The sequence below is a fragment of the Ranitomeya variabilis genome, chromosome 1 (assembly GCF_051348905.1).
Source record: "Ranitomeya variabilis isolate aRanVar5 chromosome 1, aRanVar5.hap1, whole genome shotgun sequence".
In the NCBI taxonomy this organism is placed as follows: domain Eukaryota; kingdom Metazoa; phylum Chordata; class Amphibia; order Anura; family Dendrobatidae; genus Ranitomeya; species Ranitomeya variabilis.
In genome coordinates, this window is record NC_135232.1 from 609,186,622 (window position 1) to 609,200,632 (window position 14,011).

The window sequence follows — 14,011 nt, forward strand, 5'->3', positions numbered from 1 at the left end:
GGATCTCCTTTCGCAGCCCAAGGCGAAAAAATATTGCAAGCAGCTCACAGGCTATTAGCTTGGCCGAGGTGTGGCGGAGAGGTATTACATCTGGACACGTGTGGCATAATCCACTACAACCAGAATATGTTGGTGGCCCCGGGCAGATTTCACTATGGAGCCTACCAGATCCATTGCTATCCGCTCAAATGGTACCTCTATGATGGGCAAAGGTACAAATGGACTCCGGTGACTGAGGATAGTTTGCACTGTCACTGTACCTCTGGACGTCCGCGTAGATCTAGGCCAAAAAAACGCTGCAGAATATGCTCCTGCGTCTTTTTGGCCCCCAAGTGCCCTCCTAGCATGTGGATGTGAGCCATGTCGAGCACCGCCTGACGGTAGGATTGGGGCACCACCAGCTGTTCCACCACCTCATGCCGGACATTACCCACCTGGTATAACAGCTCCTGGTGGATAGCCATGCGGGGGAAAAATGGTCTCAGCACCAGGTTGCTGAGCTACTCCATTAATTTCAATTACCCTTCCTCGTGCCTGGGCCAGGGTGGGATCCTGGAGCTAAGCTGTCCCGAACTTACCAGGGGACACCTCCAGCTCAAGGATCGGTGGGGTCTCCTCTACCTCTCCTGCCAATACCTCTAGGGGAAACCTATCGGGGTGACACTCTGTCCCTAGGTGGGCAACCCCTACGGCAGGTATCCCTGACTCGGGATCTTCAGGTTCTGCACCCGGAACAACATTTACCTTGGGAGGGTTAACCCTGGTCTCCCACAGGGACCAGAACAGGGGCAAGTCTCTTTCAAACACTGTCCCATTGGGAAGGGTCTTCACTCCCACCACATGTTTAATGTCCCCACACGGTGTAAACAAATTAACCTCTGTGGTCGGGTACTCTCGGAGCTCCCCATGTATGCACACCACCCCCACTTTACGTCCAGTGGTGTAGTCCCCGGCAACAAGGGACCCATGGACCAGAGTCACTAAGCTTCCCGAGTCCAAGAGAGCCTCTGTCTGGTACCCGCTGACGAGTACCTGGCACAGTTGGGGCTCACTGCTGGTGTTTCCTGTAGTTGCGGTGAAGATGGGCTAGGCGTACATAGACACATGGCGAGTATACCCGCAGTCCATGGGTTCAGTTGTTAAGAGGCAGTTGGCAGCCACATGTCTGGGCCCTTGGCACCGCCAACACTTAATAGCTGCAATACAAGGGGACATTTTGGCCAATTTAAGGGACACGGGTCTGTTGTCACTCTCCTTTCGGGATACCCCCTCAGTACGGTCTCTGTCCGGATTGGCCCCAGTGGAATGTCGTGGACTTTACCTAGGCACCTGAGCTGGCGGGGCCAAAGTGGAGCAGTGTCCCGTATAAAGTCCTGAGTGGCTGTATACCGCTCAATCAGTCCTACCACCTGGTCCAGAGTGCTCGGATGCCCTTTTCCCACCCAACGCTGTATGGCTGCTGGCAGAGCCCTCAACAGCCGGTCGACCACCACAACCTCTACCATCTGGAAGGGAGTTAAGGTCTCAGGCTGGAGCCATTTTTTCACCAGCTTCAGCTGGTCATATGCCTGAGACCTGGCGGGACAAGACTTCACAAAAGACCATTGTGCATGTGCATATGTTAACCCCCAGTCGGGCAAGGATCTCACCTTTCAATTTCCCATAGTCCAGGACATCGTCTAGACTGAGGTCCAGGTAGGCTTTCTGGGCATCTACTACCGTCAGGAAGGGGGCCACCACTTCAGCCCACTGGGAACACGCCAAGCTTCCTCGCTCTGCGATGCGCTCGATGACGGTGGGAAAGGCCTCCATGTCGTCCTCAGGACCCATCTTCCTCAGAGCTGACCTTGTACCAGGACTCAGAACGGATCTAGGTAATTGGTGAGGGCATCTCCTGCAAAGCCGCAATCCATTGCAGAATCAAATTGTTGGTTTGCTGCTGCTGTTGCTGACACTTCTGCAACTTCTGCTGTTGCACTTGAGATACCGCCAACTGTCTTAATATTTCCTCCATCTTGTCAGCTGACTTGAGCTGCAGCTTTGCAGGCCTAATAACTGATATGCAGCATGCTTTGGGGTATGCCTTAGTTCACACTGCCCGCATTCTCCACCATATGTATTGCAGCGGTATCCTTCCTGTGCAGTGATCAGACAGTAACCCTGCTAAAGTTCAAAATAAAGTCTCTTTAACGTACAGCGTACTCAAACAGAAAGTAAATTGGATCCTCCGGATCGCAGCTGGGAAAATAAAGACAGTCCGTGACTGGTTGCCGTGGGCTACAGCACTGCTGTGTACGCTGAGGGTGCCAGACCTTTTGGCTCTGCTTGGCCCTGTGTTGCCTCACACAGGTAGTGCTCTGCAGAGCCGTCTGCTCTGCCTGCAAGACCAAAACGAACACACCCAACCCTCTAATGTAGGGGCTTTTACAAAACAACCTGTGGCCGTCGGCCATATGGAAAACCCGGGGCCAGGGAGGAAACAGACTGCCCCACTACCATCCTGTAGTCCGTTTCAAAAATAAAAGCCCCGAATAGTTTTTTTTATATCTGCCCTGGACACATAACTTGCCCAAGACCAATACTTACTTTTATTTTGCAAACACAATTTGAGCGGGCACCATCTACTAGTAGAGTTTGTCGGGGATCACCAGATGCATACAAAACTGACCAAACAATTCATAAGAAAAAAGACTGCATCATAAGAACGGGATCACCACGATACAATTAGCAAATCAGTAACAAATTTTATTATTAGAACCACACCACACAAACAACTGTAGTAAAAACAATTAAAAACACCCATAAAAAATGGGAAATACGGGTCCACATAATGCAAAGTACAATACTATAACAGCATAATAGGGCCTATTCATTTTGTATAATGCCGGCTCATGCAATGATGGGGAAGAGGACAAATAACATAGAAATACAGATCCCACGTGCTAATACACAAATAGAACCTATTTAAACAATCCCAATGCTAGAAACAAAGGCACATACTCATGTGAGTTACAGCCCCTTTGTGCATGCTGCAACCCCGGATGTAACTTGCCTAATCCCCACAAATGTAAAGTGCAAATATATCATGCAGAACAAATGGGCTAAACCTTATTAAAGGGGGACTGGCTGGAATCGACTGAATGGTAGAAGAAAGCCACCCAGCATAAAATCCTCTTCCCACAAACAAAAAGCAATTACCGGCTGAATAAACACTCTGCCCTAGAGCTGTATGACCCACGCGTATCGACGCTAGAGGCGTCTTCCTCAAGGTCCACAATCGTCCGGTGGTGTGGACCTGCTTTATATATCATACAAAGAACTTAATAATGCATACCAGGTGAGCAGCGTGGCGTCGGCCAGGATTAACAGGAAGTCCCAGCGGCATGAAAAAAGTGTGTAAAAGCGCAGGCGCAGGCCGCCGAGTAATCAATGCCCCGCTCAAACGTTCCATGCCGTCCAGGAATAGAAAATGGACATGGATATACTGCGCAAGCGCTAGCCCAGCGTCTCTGACGTCGGCGCTGATTAGTAGTAAGGGTTGTCACGGCGACCAATATAAACGCTAGAGCGCATATCAAGTTCCGACTGCGTAGAGGATTATTAAAGCAACCACAACACCCCTAGAGGCGTTGGACGCAATCTAAGATTTAAGAGCGAATATACTATGCGAGCACCAGCACAGCAACAAGAGTGCCGACTGGTGGTAAGGGTTGCCACAGCAGTCCACATCAGCACAGGAGCGCACAAGATGCCAAGTTCCAGATCAAACCCATATGTTCAATCTTAACGCTGTACTTGTGTCCCATCATGCGCAAAAGTTTAGGCCACACTAATATCAACTAGTTTCATACCCAGCCTTATCTAGTTAGAGAATTTAGCAAATATAAAGGCGCACAACAATATGACCAATCCCCATGTAAAGGATGAAATGGCGTGAATAGCAGGGCAACCCCTGAAAGCCCATATATACGGACCTTCAGGAATAGCCCAAAAAGTCATACACCATATACGGGAACGCCATAAGTAATTTGATGAAAAAACCATATTCATTAACGGCGAGTTTTCTAATGCGGGGTGGTGTCACAATGCACTTTCTTATACAGAAGCTCTTTGTCATTACAGAACTGCATAACCATAGAGATAAACCCATTTACGTTATTTCTGACACAGGCTCCAAAAATAGTCATCTGGGGCACAGCAAACCCTGGTCTTTGTGCTCAGCCACTTATCATAAATTGAACCCCAGTTAAAACCCGAGCCAGCTTTCTATACGGGACAATTTATAAGAATATAGCTGTGATCAGACTAAAATATGTAATACTGGAGGACCCATGAGTTTGAATATAATACCCATGAGGAAGACATTTAGGAGGGGAGGGGAAGACCACCTAACCCAAAGGCGGAACAGCATGCACAAAGGGGGAAAAAAAAAAAAAAAAAAAAAAAACACTCTATAACATGAATAATGCATAATTCCAGTTGTATTATCAGAGTCCATGCGCATAGTCCCATATATTGCCTGGTCCTATGGGCCAAGCCCATCTGTGTGCACAGTCATATCCATCCGGGACGTGTAACAGCTTCCATGGTCCACTTAGATTTGCAGAAAAAAGGGGCTTGATGTTCATCCATGATCCCCGAGATATCAACTTGGAAGCAAGAGGAGAAGAGATGCTAGAAAAGTCATGACCTAAAGTAATAATAATGAGTGAATATAAGCACATTCCCATGGGATAAAGAAAAAAGAAAAAAAAAAAAAAACCCTCTTCCCCTGTCCTTCCCAGCTATACTAAAGTTTCCTGTAGAAGCCTGTATACAACAACTCCTCGTTTAGGCCACAGGGTGCCAGGCTGTTTAGTTTGTATATCCACCGGGATTCCCTTCTCAATAGTTCGTCCGTAATTCTTCCTCCCCTAATACTGAGGGGTAGGCTCTCCAACCCCATCACCCTAAGGGTTCTAGGGGAGCCATTGTGTCTATCCAAAAAATGAGCTGCCACTGAGGTGATCTGCTTACCCTTATTCTTGTCTGTCCTTGCCATGCAGATATTAGACACGTGTTGCTGCAACCTACGGCGCAGCTCTTGGGTGGTTTGTCCGACATACACTTTGTCACAACTGCAGATCAGAGCGTAGACCAGGTTACGAGTACGACAGTTGAAGAATGTTTTTGGAGACACCTGAAAGGGTAGAGAAGGTAAAGACCAGGGTTTGCTGTGCCCCAGATGACTATTTTTGGAGCCTGTGTCAGAAATAACGTAAATGGGTTTATCTCTATGGTTATGCAGTTCTGTAATGACAAAGAGCTTCTGTATAAGAAAGTGCATTGTGACACCACCCCGCATTAGAAAACTCGCCGTTAATGAATATGGTTTTTTCATCAAATTACTTATGGCGTTCCCGTATATGGTGTATGACTTTTTGGGCTATTCCTGAAGGTCCGTATATATGGGCTTTCAGGGGTTGCCCTGCTATTCACGCCATTTCATCCTTTACATGGGGATTGGTCATATTGTTGTGCGCCTTTATATTTGCTAAATTCTCTAACTAGATAAGGCTGGGTATGAAACTAGTTGATATTAGTGTGGCCTAAACTTTTGCGCATGATGGGACACAAGTACAGCGTTAAGATTGAACATATGGGTTTGATCTGGAACTTGGCATCTTGTGCGCTCCTGTGCTGATGTGGACTGCTGTGGCAACCCTTACCACCAGTCGGCACTCTTGTTGCTGTGCTGGTGCTCGCATAGTATATTCGCTCTTAAATCTTAGATTGCGTCCAACGCCTCTAGGGGTGTTGTGGTTGCTTTAATAATCCTCTACGCAGTCGGAACTTGATATGCGCTCTAGCGTTTATATTGGTCGCCGTGACAACCCTTACTACTAATCAGCGCCGACGTCAGAGACGCTGGGCTAGCGCTTGCGCAGTATATCCATGTCCATTTTCTATTCCTGGACGGCATGGAACGTTTGAGCGGGGCATTGATTACTCGGCGGCCTGCGCTTTTACACACTTTTTTCATGCCGCTGGGACTTCCTGTTAATCCTGGCCGACGCCACGCTGCTCACCTGGTATGCATTATTAAGTTCTTTGTATGATATATAAAGCAGGTCCACACCACCGGACGATTGTGGACCTTGAGGAAGACGCCTCTAGCGTCAATACGCGTGGGTCATACAGCTCTAGGGCAGAGTGTTTATTCAGCCGGTAATTGCTTTTTGTTTGTGGGAAGAGGATTTTATGCTGGGTGGCTTTCTTCTACCATTCAGTCGATTCCAGCCAGTCCCCCTTTAATAAGGTTTAGCCCATTTGTTCTGCATGATATATTTGCACTTTACATTTGTGGGGATTAGGCAAGTTACATCCGGGGTTGCAGCATGCACAAAGGGGCTGTAACTCACATGAGTATGTGCCTTTGTTTCTAGCATTGGGATTGTTTAAATAGGTTCTATTTGTGTATTAGCACGTGGGATCTGTATTTCTATGTTATTTGTCCTCTTCCCCATCATTGCATGAGCCGGCATTATACAAAATGAATAGGCCCTATTATGCTGTTATAGTATTGTACTTTGCATTATGTGGACCCGTATTTCCCATTTTTTATGGGTGTTTTTAATTGTTTTTACTACAGTTGTTTGTGTGGTGTGGTTCTAATAATAAAATTTGTTACTGATTTGCTAATTGTATCGTGGTGATCCCGTTCTTATGATGCAGTCTTTTTTCTTATGAATTGTTTACTTTTATTTTGCATTGCAATCACAGCTATGCCTGTGACTGCAATGCACTCCCACAGCCTCCATATGCTTCTTTGCACATCCTGGGGGACACATAGCGACCCTCGCATATTACATCGGTCACTGCCTCACACTGTGTATTTAAGAAGACTGAAGTTCTGCTCACGATTGCCTTCAAGACGTATATTGTTGCAGTGTATTTTGATGTGTTTGGTAATGTACGTTATTAGTGACAAACTATGTTCTGCCCAGTAGTAGGGAGTTAACAAGGACAGTTAGGGTTAATAGTTGGGACAAGCCCAGAGTGGATGTGGGGGCTAAAGTGAAGGGACAGGAAGGCAGATACGACACAGCGTGAAGTAGAAGCAGACCTACGGTCTGACCAGTGAGTATACCCGCAATGAAATTTCCCTGGATTGAGAGGGGACTGAGGCACCGGATAGCGAAATCCAGAGTAGGGAATAAGGCAAAGTGATTTACCGGAGCGGTAACGGGATGCATCGGAGCAGGGAATACGAGATGAAGAGAGCGCCCCGTGTGGTAGTCCTGAGCCGTCAGCAAGCAGGGAAGCTAAGGATTCGGAAGCGCAGGTCCAAAATTAGGACTCGCTTACTAAACTGACTCCCCCTCATTGAGCTGTATAACATCAGGTCCTGGCCAGCGAGGGTGTAGTGCCCCTATAAACACAGTCCACACACACCCAGCCAGGACCCTCATTTTCATGTAGGAAGCCGGGGCATGATACACGAGTACCTGTGTGACACAGAGGGTTTGAGCCATTTTCTCACTTTTGCTCAGTCTTTTCTTTTCCAGCAGTTTCCGGAGATTTATTTCTACCATTGGATAAACAGCAGAAAAAAACTTGCAAAAAAAAATTGGGATGTCAGTAATAGGGTCACCACAATCGGGGCCGCGTGCCAGAAGTCATTAGTATAATGGAGCCATATTATCGCTTAGCAACAGAAGCGCCGTCCTGCCAGTGACACCTTCTGTACTTAACCAGTTCTGGCAAACGTGCCCTTATCCAACATGGCTTCTCGCTTCTCAACGGAAGTGCGTCATCCCGCCACCTCTCAGCGAGTCTCTAGGGCTGTGACGCCGGAGCAGTACACCGGAAGTTCCCAGTAGGTAGTGCGCTCAGGAAGATGGCGGCGCTCAGAGCTGTGGGACGGCTGCGGGCACCTTCAGGTGCTCTGTCCGGGCGCTGGCTGAGGGCGGCGCAGCCGGTCAGGTAATGAGAGAACAGGCAGGGACCCTGACAAGAGGCACGTCTGCCCCCTGGGAAAGCTGGGGGACCCCCAACATAGCTGCCCCCACAACACAGCGGATGGGAGTTGTAGTCCTCAGTCTGTTTTATCTTGTAGGGAGAAGCAATGGCAGCCGGACATGGAGTATATGGAGCAGTACAGCGGAGCTGTCATGTACCCCAGCGCCGTCACCGCCAAATGGGTGCCCGCCCCCTGGCACGGTGAGGACCAGAACCCATTACTCCCTCAGCACCCCAAGTCATGTCCCGCGGCTGGTGTTTAACCCCTCAGATACCACGAAAGTGATTGTAATTGCCGCGGCAGTAACATAACACGCAGGTTGACCCCTTGCAGCACGGTGGCTCAGTGGTTAGCACTGTACTATTCATAGAGCTGCACTGTGGCTCAGTGGTTAGCACTGTACTATTCATAGAGCAGTAGTGTGGCTCAGTGGTTAGCACTGTACTATTCATAGAGCTGCACTGTGGCTCAGTGGTTAGCACTGTACTATTCATAGAGCAGTAGTGTGGCTCAGTGGTTAGCACTGTACAATTCATAGAGCAGCATGGAGGATCAGTGGTTAGCGCTGTACTATTCATAGAGCAGCCCGGTGGCTCAGTGGTTAGCACTGTACTATTCATAGAGCTGCACTGTGGCTCAGTGGTTAGCACTGTACTATTCATAGAGCAGTAGTGTGGCTCAGTGGTTAGCACTGTACAATTCATAGAGCTGCACTGTGGCTCAGTGGTTAGCACTGTACTATTCATAGAGCAGTAGTGTGGCTCAGTGGTTAGCACTGTACAATTCATAGAGCAGCATGGAGGATCAGTGGTTAGCGCTGTACTATTCATAGAGCAGCATGGTGGCTCAGTGGTTAGCACTGTACTATTCATAGAGCTGCACTGTGGCTCAGTGGTTAGCACTGTACAATTCATAGAGCAGCATGGTGGATCAGTGGTTAGTGCTGTACTATTCATAGAGCAGCACTGTGGCTCAGTGGTTAGCACTACAATTCATAGAGCAGCACTGGCTCAGTGGTTAGCACTGTATAATTCATAGAGCAGCATGGTGGCTCAGTGGTTAGCACTGTACAATTCATAGAGCAGCACTTTGGCACATTGGTTAGCACTGTACTATTCACAGAGCAGAGCGAGGGCTCGGTTAGCGCTGTAGTATTTATTGTACAATTCATAGAGCAGCATGGTGGCTCAGTGATTAGCACTGTAGTATTCATAGAGAAGCACAATGGCTCAGTGGTTAGCACTAATATTCATAGAGCAGCACGGTGGCTCAGTGGTTAGCGCTAGTATTTATTGTGCAGCACTTTGGCTCCGTGGCTAGCATTCTATTCATAGAGCAGCACGGTGGCTCATTGGTTAGTGCTGTACTATTCATAGAGCAGCATGGTGGCTCAGTGGTCATCACTGTAGTATTTATAGATCAGCCCTTTGGCTCAGTGGTTAGCACTGTACTATTCATAGAGCAGAATGAGGGCTCAGTGGTTAGCGCTGTAGTATTCATAGAGCAGCACTGGCTCAGTAGTTAGGCTGTAGTATTCATAGAGCAGCATGGGGGCTCAGTGCTTAGCCTATAGTATTTATTGCGCAGCACTTTGGCTACGTGGTTAGCACTCTATTCATATAACAGCATGGTGGCTCAGTGGTTAGCACTACTATTCATAGAGCAGCACGGTGGCTCAGTGGTTAGCACTAGTATTTATTGCACAGCACTTTGGCTCCGTGGTTAGCATTCTATTCATAGAGCAGTTCGGTGGCTCAGTGGTTAGTGCTGTACTATTCATAGAGCAGCATGGTGGCTCAGTGGTCATCACTAGTATTTATAGATCAGCCCTTTGGCTCAGTGGTTAGCACTGTACTATTCATAGAGCAGAATGAGGGCTCAGTGGTTAGCGCTGTAGTATTCATAGAGTAGTATGGTGGCTCAGTGGTTAGTGCTGTAGTATTCATAGAGCAGCACGGGGGCTCAGTGCTTAGCCTATAGTATTTATTGCACTACGTGGTTAGCACTCTATTCATAGAGCAGCATAGTGGCTCAGTGGTTAGCACTAGTATTCATAGAGAAGCACTTTGGCTCAGTGGTCAGCACTAGTATTTATAGAGCAGCACGGTGGCTCAGTGATTAGCACTGTACTATTCATAGAGCAGAACGAGGGCTCAGTTGTTAGCGTTGTAGTATTTATTGCACAGCACTTTGGCTCTGGTTAGCACTCTTCATAGAGCAGCATGGTGGCTCAGTGGTTAGCACAGTAGTATTCATAGAGAAGCACTTTGGCTCAGTGGTTAGCACTGTATTCATAGAGCAGCACGGTGGCTCAGTGGTTAACACTAGTATTCATAGAGCAGCACAGTGCTCAACACAGTAGTATTTATAGAGAAGCACTTTGGCTCAGTGGTTAGCACTGTAGTATTTATAGAGCAGCACGGGGGCTCAGTGGTTAGCACAGTAGTATAGAGAAGCACTGGCCCAGTGGTTAGCACTGTAGTATTCATAGAGCAGCACGGTGGCTCAGTGGTTAGCACTGTAGTATTTATTGTGCAGCACTTTGGCTCTGTGGTTAGCACTCTATTCATAGAGCAGCACAGTGGCTCAGTGGTTAGCACTGTACTATTCATACAGCAGCATAGTGGCTTAGTGGGTAGCACTTTTGCTTTGCAGCGCTGGGGTACTGAGTTCAAATCCGACCAAGGACAGCATCTGTAAGGAGTCTATGTTCTCCCCGTGTTTACGTGGGTTTCCTCTGGGTTCCTCCCACACTCCAAAGACCTACTGATAGGGAATGTAGATTGTGAGCCACAGTGGGGACAGCGATGATAATGTGTGCAAAGATCTGCAAAATATGATGGCGCTATATAAGCAAAGCATAATAAAAATAATGAAATAAGAGATTCTCCAGAGCTGTTCCTTGCTGCCCATCTCCAGAAAATGCAGCAAAAAGTGTCTGCAATGAAAACTTGCAGAGTGATCCCCGCACCCCACCACCAACTGCACTTGGGAGCAAGAGACATAGATAAAAATTCTTAGTACTCCTATAAATGCTTTTTTTTTTTTTTACCACCACAAAGATATAAAACCTCCCGCTCAGTTTGTTGTGGCCTCGCAGGCGGAGAATAGTCTCCTGTTCATTTTACCGCGTCAGAAATTAACATTACCGTCATCTTACCAGCAGATGACGTTGATGCTTCAGTGAGCCTGTCTGGATGATGGGAGTATTTCCTGCTGGTGACCCTTTCATCTGTCACTCATATTCTTGTCTTCTGCCCCTCCCCTTTGTACAGACAAGGACCCCCCTGTGCACAAGGAAGTGTCCAACCTCACCATCAACTTTGGCCCCCAGCATCCAGCCGCTCACGGCGTGCTCCGTCTGGTGATGGAGCTGAGCGGGGAGTCAGTGAAGAAGTGCGACCCCCACGTGGGCCTCCTGCACCGAGGAACAGAGAAGCTGATCGAGTACAAAACCTACCTGCAGGTACGGGTGGGGTGATGCCTGGTGACAGCAGAATCTGGGGGTGGTACTCCTGGTAATGAGCAGCTCTCGTCCCTGCAGGCTCTGCCATACTTTGACCGTCTGGACTATGTCTCCATGATGTGCAATGAGCAATGCTACTCCCTGGCGGTAGAGAAGCTGCTAAACATCCGCCCCCCGCTCCGAGCTCAGTGGATCAGAGGTGAGTGGTCCTCGCTGCCCCCATGTCTTACCCACGATCCTCCACTAGAGGGGGCAGTAACCTTTCCTTCAACCCTTCCAGTGCTGTTTGGGGAATTAACCCGAGTGATGAACCACGTCGTGGCGGTGTGCTGCCATGCTATGGACGTCGGTGCCATGACCCCCTTCTTCTGGATGTTCGAGGAGCGAGAGAAGGTAGGTTGGGAAGGGGTATAAAAGCTCACCCAAGCCTCGCCCCTTCTGATTCAAAACCTTTGCTTGCTGATAGCGACCATAGCGTCTTTCTTGCAGATGTTCGAGTTTTATGAGCGGGTGTCGGGGGCTCGGATGCATGCAGCCTACATCCGGCCCGGAGGAGTGCACCAGGTGTGCTATCATTACCCGTCCCCTCCCCCTGCTGTACATATGAAGGGCCCCTGATTGTTCGCCCTGTGTCTCCTAGGACATGCCGCTCGGCCTGATGAACGACATCTATGAGTTCATAAAGAACTTTTCGCTGCGGATTGACGAGCTGGAAGAGGTGAGGGTCCGGACGTCTCTGGCAGAGGGGTGCCCTGACTGACTAGTAAATTGTCATCATGCAGGAGGGGGTTTCCTCTGATCACTGAGCCGCCATTGTGGGTCTTGTGATTTTCTATCTTTGCAAGTTTGTTCCCTGACAACGTCCTTCATCCCTATGTATAGTAAATGGCTTTCAATTAACCGCTCAGAGGATGCACAGCAATGTCCGTCCTCTGTGTGTGACTCCCCCTGCTCACCTAGACAGGGTGGCGTACAATAACAGCAGATTCCAGACATCCCATAATCCTCTTGTGTCCTCCAGATGCTGACAAACAACCGAATCTGGAAGAACCGGACTGTGGACATTGGGGTGATCTCCGCCGAGGACGCCCTGAACTACGGGTTTAGGTAACTACATGGTGATATCAGTCCTGCTGGATTATAGGTATTCTGGATTGCCATGCTTTGTTCCAATAATCCAGAATATTTTTTTATTTATCTAACTAGAAAGATCCTGTAATCCAGTATTATGTTGTAGAGTTTTCATTCCACAGATTACCGTTCCGCTCTGACCCTTCTTGTGCCCTTGCAGTGGTGTGATGCTCCGAGGTTCAGGGATCCAGTGGGACCTCCGGAAGTCGCAGCCATACGATGTGTATGACCAGGTGGAGTTTGACATCCCCATTGGATCTAGGGGAGATTGTTATGACAGGTGAGTGGGCGGACATGGTACATATTAGCCCCTCTCTGCGCCGTGTCTCACCCCGCGGACCCGTATCTGTACCCCAGGTACCTGTGTCGTGTGGAGGAGATGCGCCAATCCCTGCGAATTATCCACCAGTGTCTCAATAAGATGCCGGAAGGCGAGATCAAGGTGGATGACGCCAAAATCTCCCCACCCAAGAGGTCTGAAATGAAGGTATGACAGATGGGGATTATGGGGTTAATCCATGCTGGCATCAGTGACACATTTCATGTTTTACTTCCAGCGCTCCATGGAGTCTCTGATCCATCACTTCAAGCTGTACACTGAGGGCTACCAAGTGCCCCCCGGAGCCACCTACACCGCCATCGAGGCCCCCAAGGTATAGCAGGTGGGGGAGGGGGAATCCTGGGGTTGGATTATGGCACAATCCTAGGAGATGTGACATCACGTTTCTGCCAATTCTGTGCCCCTCTGACTCCATATTCTTCTTTCCAGGGTGAGTTTGGGGTCTACTTGGTGTCTGATGGAACGAGCCGCCCGTACCGCTGTAAGATAAAGGCCCCCGGATTCGCTCACTTGGTAAATAGACCGACCTTGCCCCCCCCCCCCCCCAATCCTCAGGAGCACATCGGCACCCATGCTTTATCCTTGATTTCTTATCTCGTAGGCCGGCTTGGACAAGATGTCGCAGGGTCACATGCTCGCGGACGTAGTCGCCATCATCGGTGAGTGTTGCAGAAGGGGGTGGTGGGGTTTATAGCCAGTGTTCCGCCTGGATACAGACGCGGCTTCTCTTCTCGTAGGGACTCAGGATATCGTGTTTGGAGAAGTTGACCGATAATTTGCTCGCTCGGAGGCTCCGCCACGTCCCCTTCATCCTGACGTTATTTAACATTGTGTTTGTAAAAGTCTGAAAATAAAAAGTCTCTGCTTTCTAAATGGATAACGAATGCGTGGTCATCACCGCCGCTGACATGTGCCAGGAATAGTTATCAGAGGAAAGCTGGGTGATGGCTAATATGACCGCAGGGATAGTCATCGAGCTGGTGGGTGGTAACGTTGGGCCAACATGGCAGTTGTGGCTGCTTACATGAGGCAATTATATGAAGCTGCAGGAATCGGCCCGTCCATCGGGGGC

At 48.7% G+C, this 14,011-nt stretch overlaps 1 protein-coding gene and 1 long non-coding RNA gene across 2 annotated transcripts in view; one reads left to right on the top strand and one right to left on the bottom strand.

Moving 5' to 3' along the window:
- The window catches only part of LOC143771458 (uncharacterized), an 88,084-nt gene extending 80,406 nt beyond the window's left edge, over positions 1 to 7,678 (bottom strand). Inside the window, exon 1 of the long non-coding RNA XR_013215094.1 lies at positions 7,523 to 7,678. This is a non-coding gene — a long non-coding RNA (uncharacterized LOC143771458). The remainder of the gene's footprint in view (positions 1 to 7,522) is intronic.
- Positions 7,679 to 7,808: 130 nt separating this feature from the next.
- On the top strand, positions 7,809 to 13,819 carry NDUFS2 (NADH:ubiquinone oxidoreductase core subunit S2). The gene is made up of 14 exons (XM_077260574.1): positions 7,809 to 7,965; positions 8,099 to 8,202; positions 11,278 to 11,468; positions 11,547 to 11,667; positions 11,749 to 11,861; positions 11,958 to 12,032; positions 12,109 to 12,186; positions 12,490 to 12,575; positions 12,760 to 12,879; positions 12,957 to 13,086; positions 13,157 to 13,252; positions 13,369 to 13,452; positions 13,541 to 13,598; positions 13,677 to 13,819. Exons 1-14 carry the CDS (start codon positions 7,880 to 7,882, stop codon positions 13,712 to 13,714), a joined length of 1,380 nt encoding a protein of 459 aa, XP_077116689.1. The 5' UTR covers positions 7,809 to 7,879; the 3' UTR covers positions 13,715 to 13,819.
- The last annotated feature ends 192 nt before the right edge of the window (positions 13,820 to 14,011 follow it).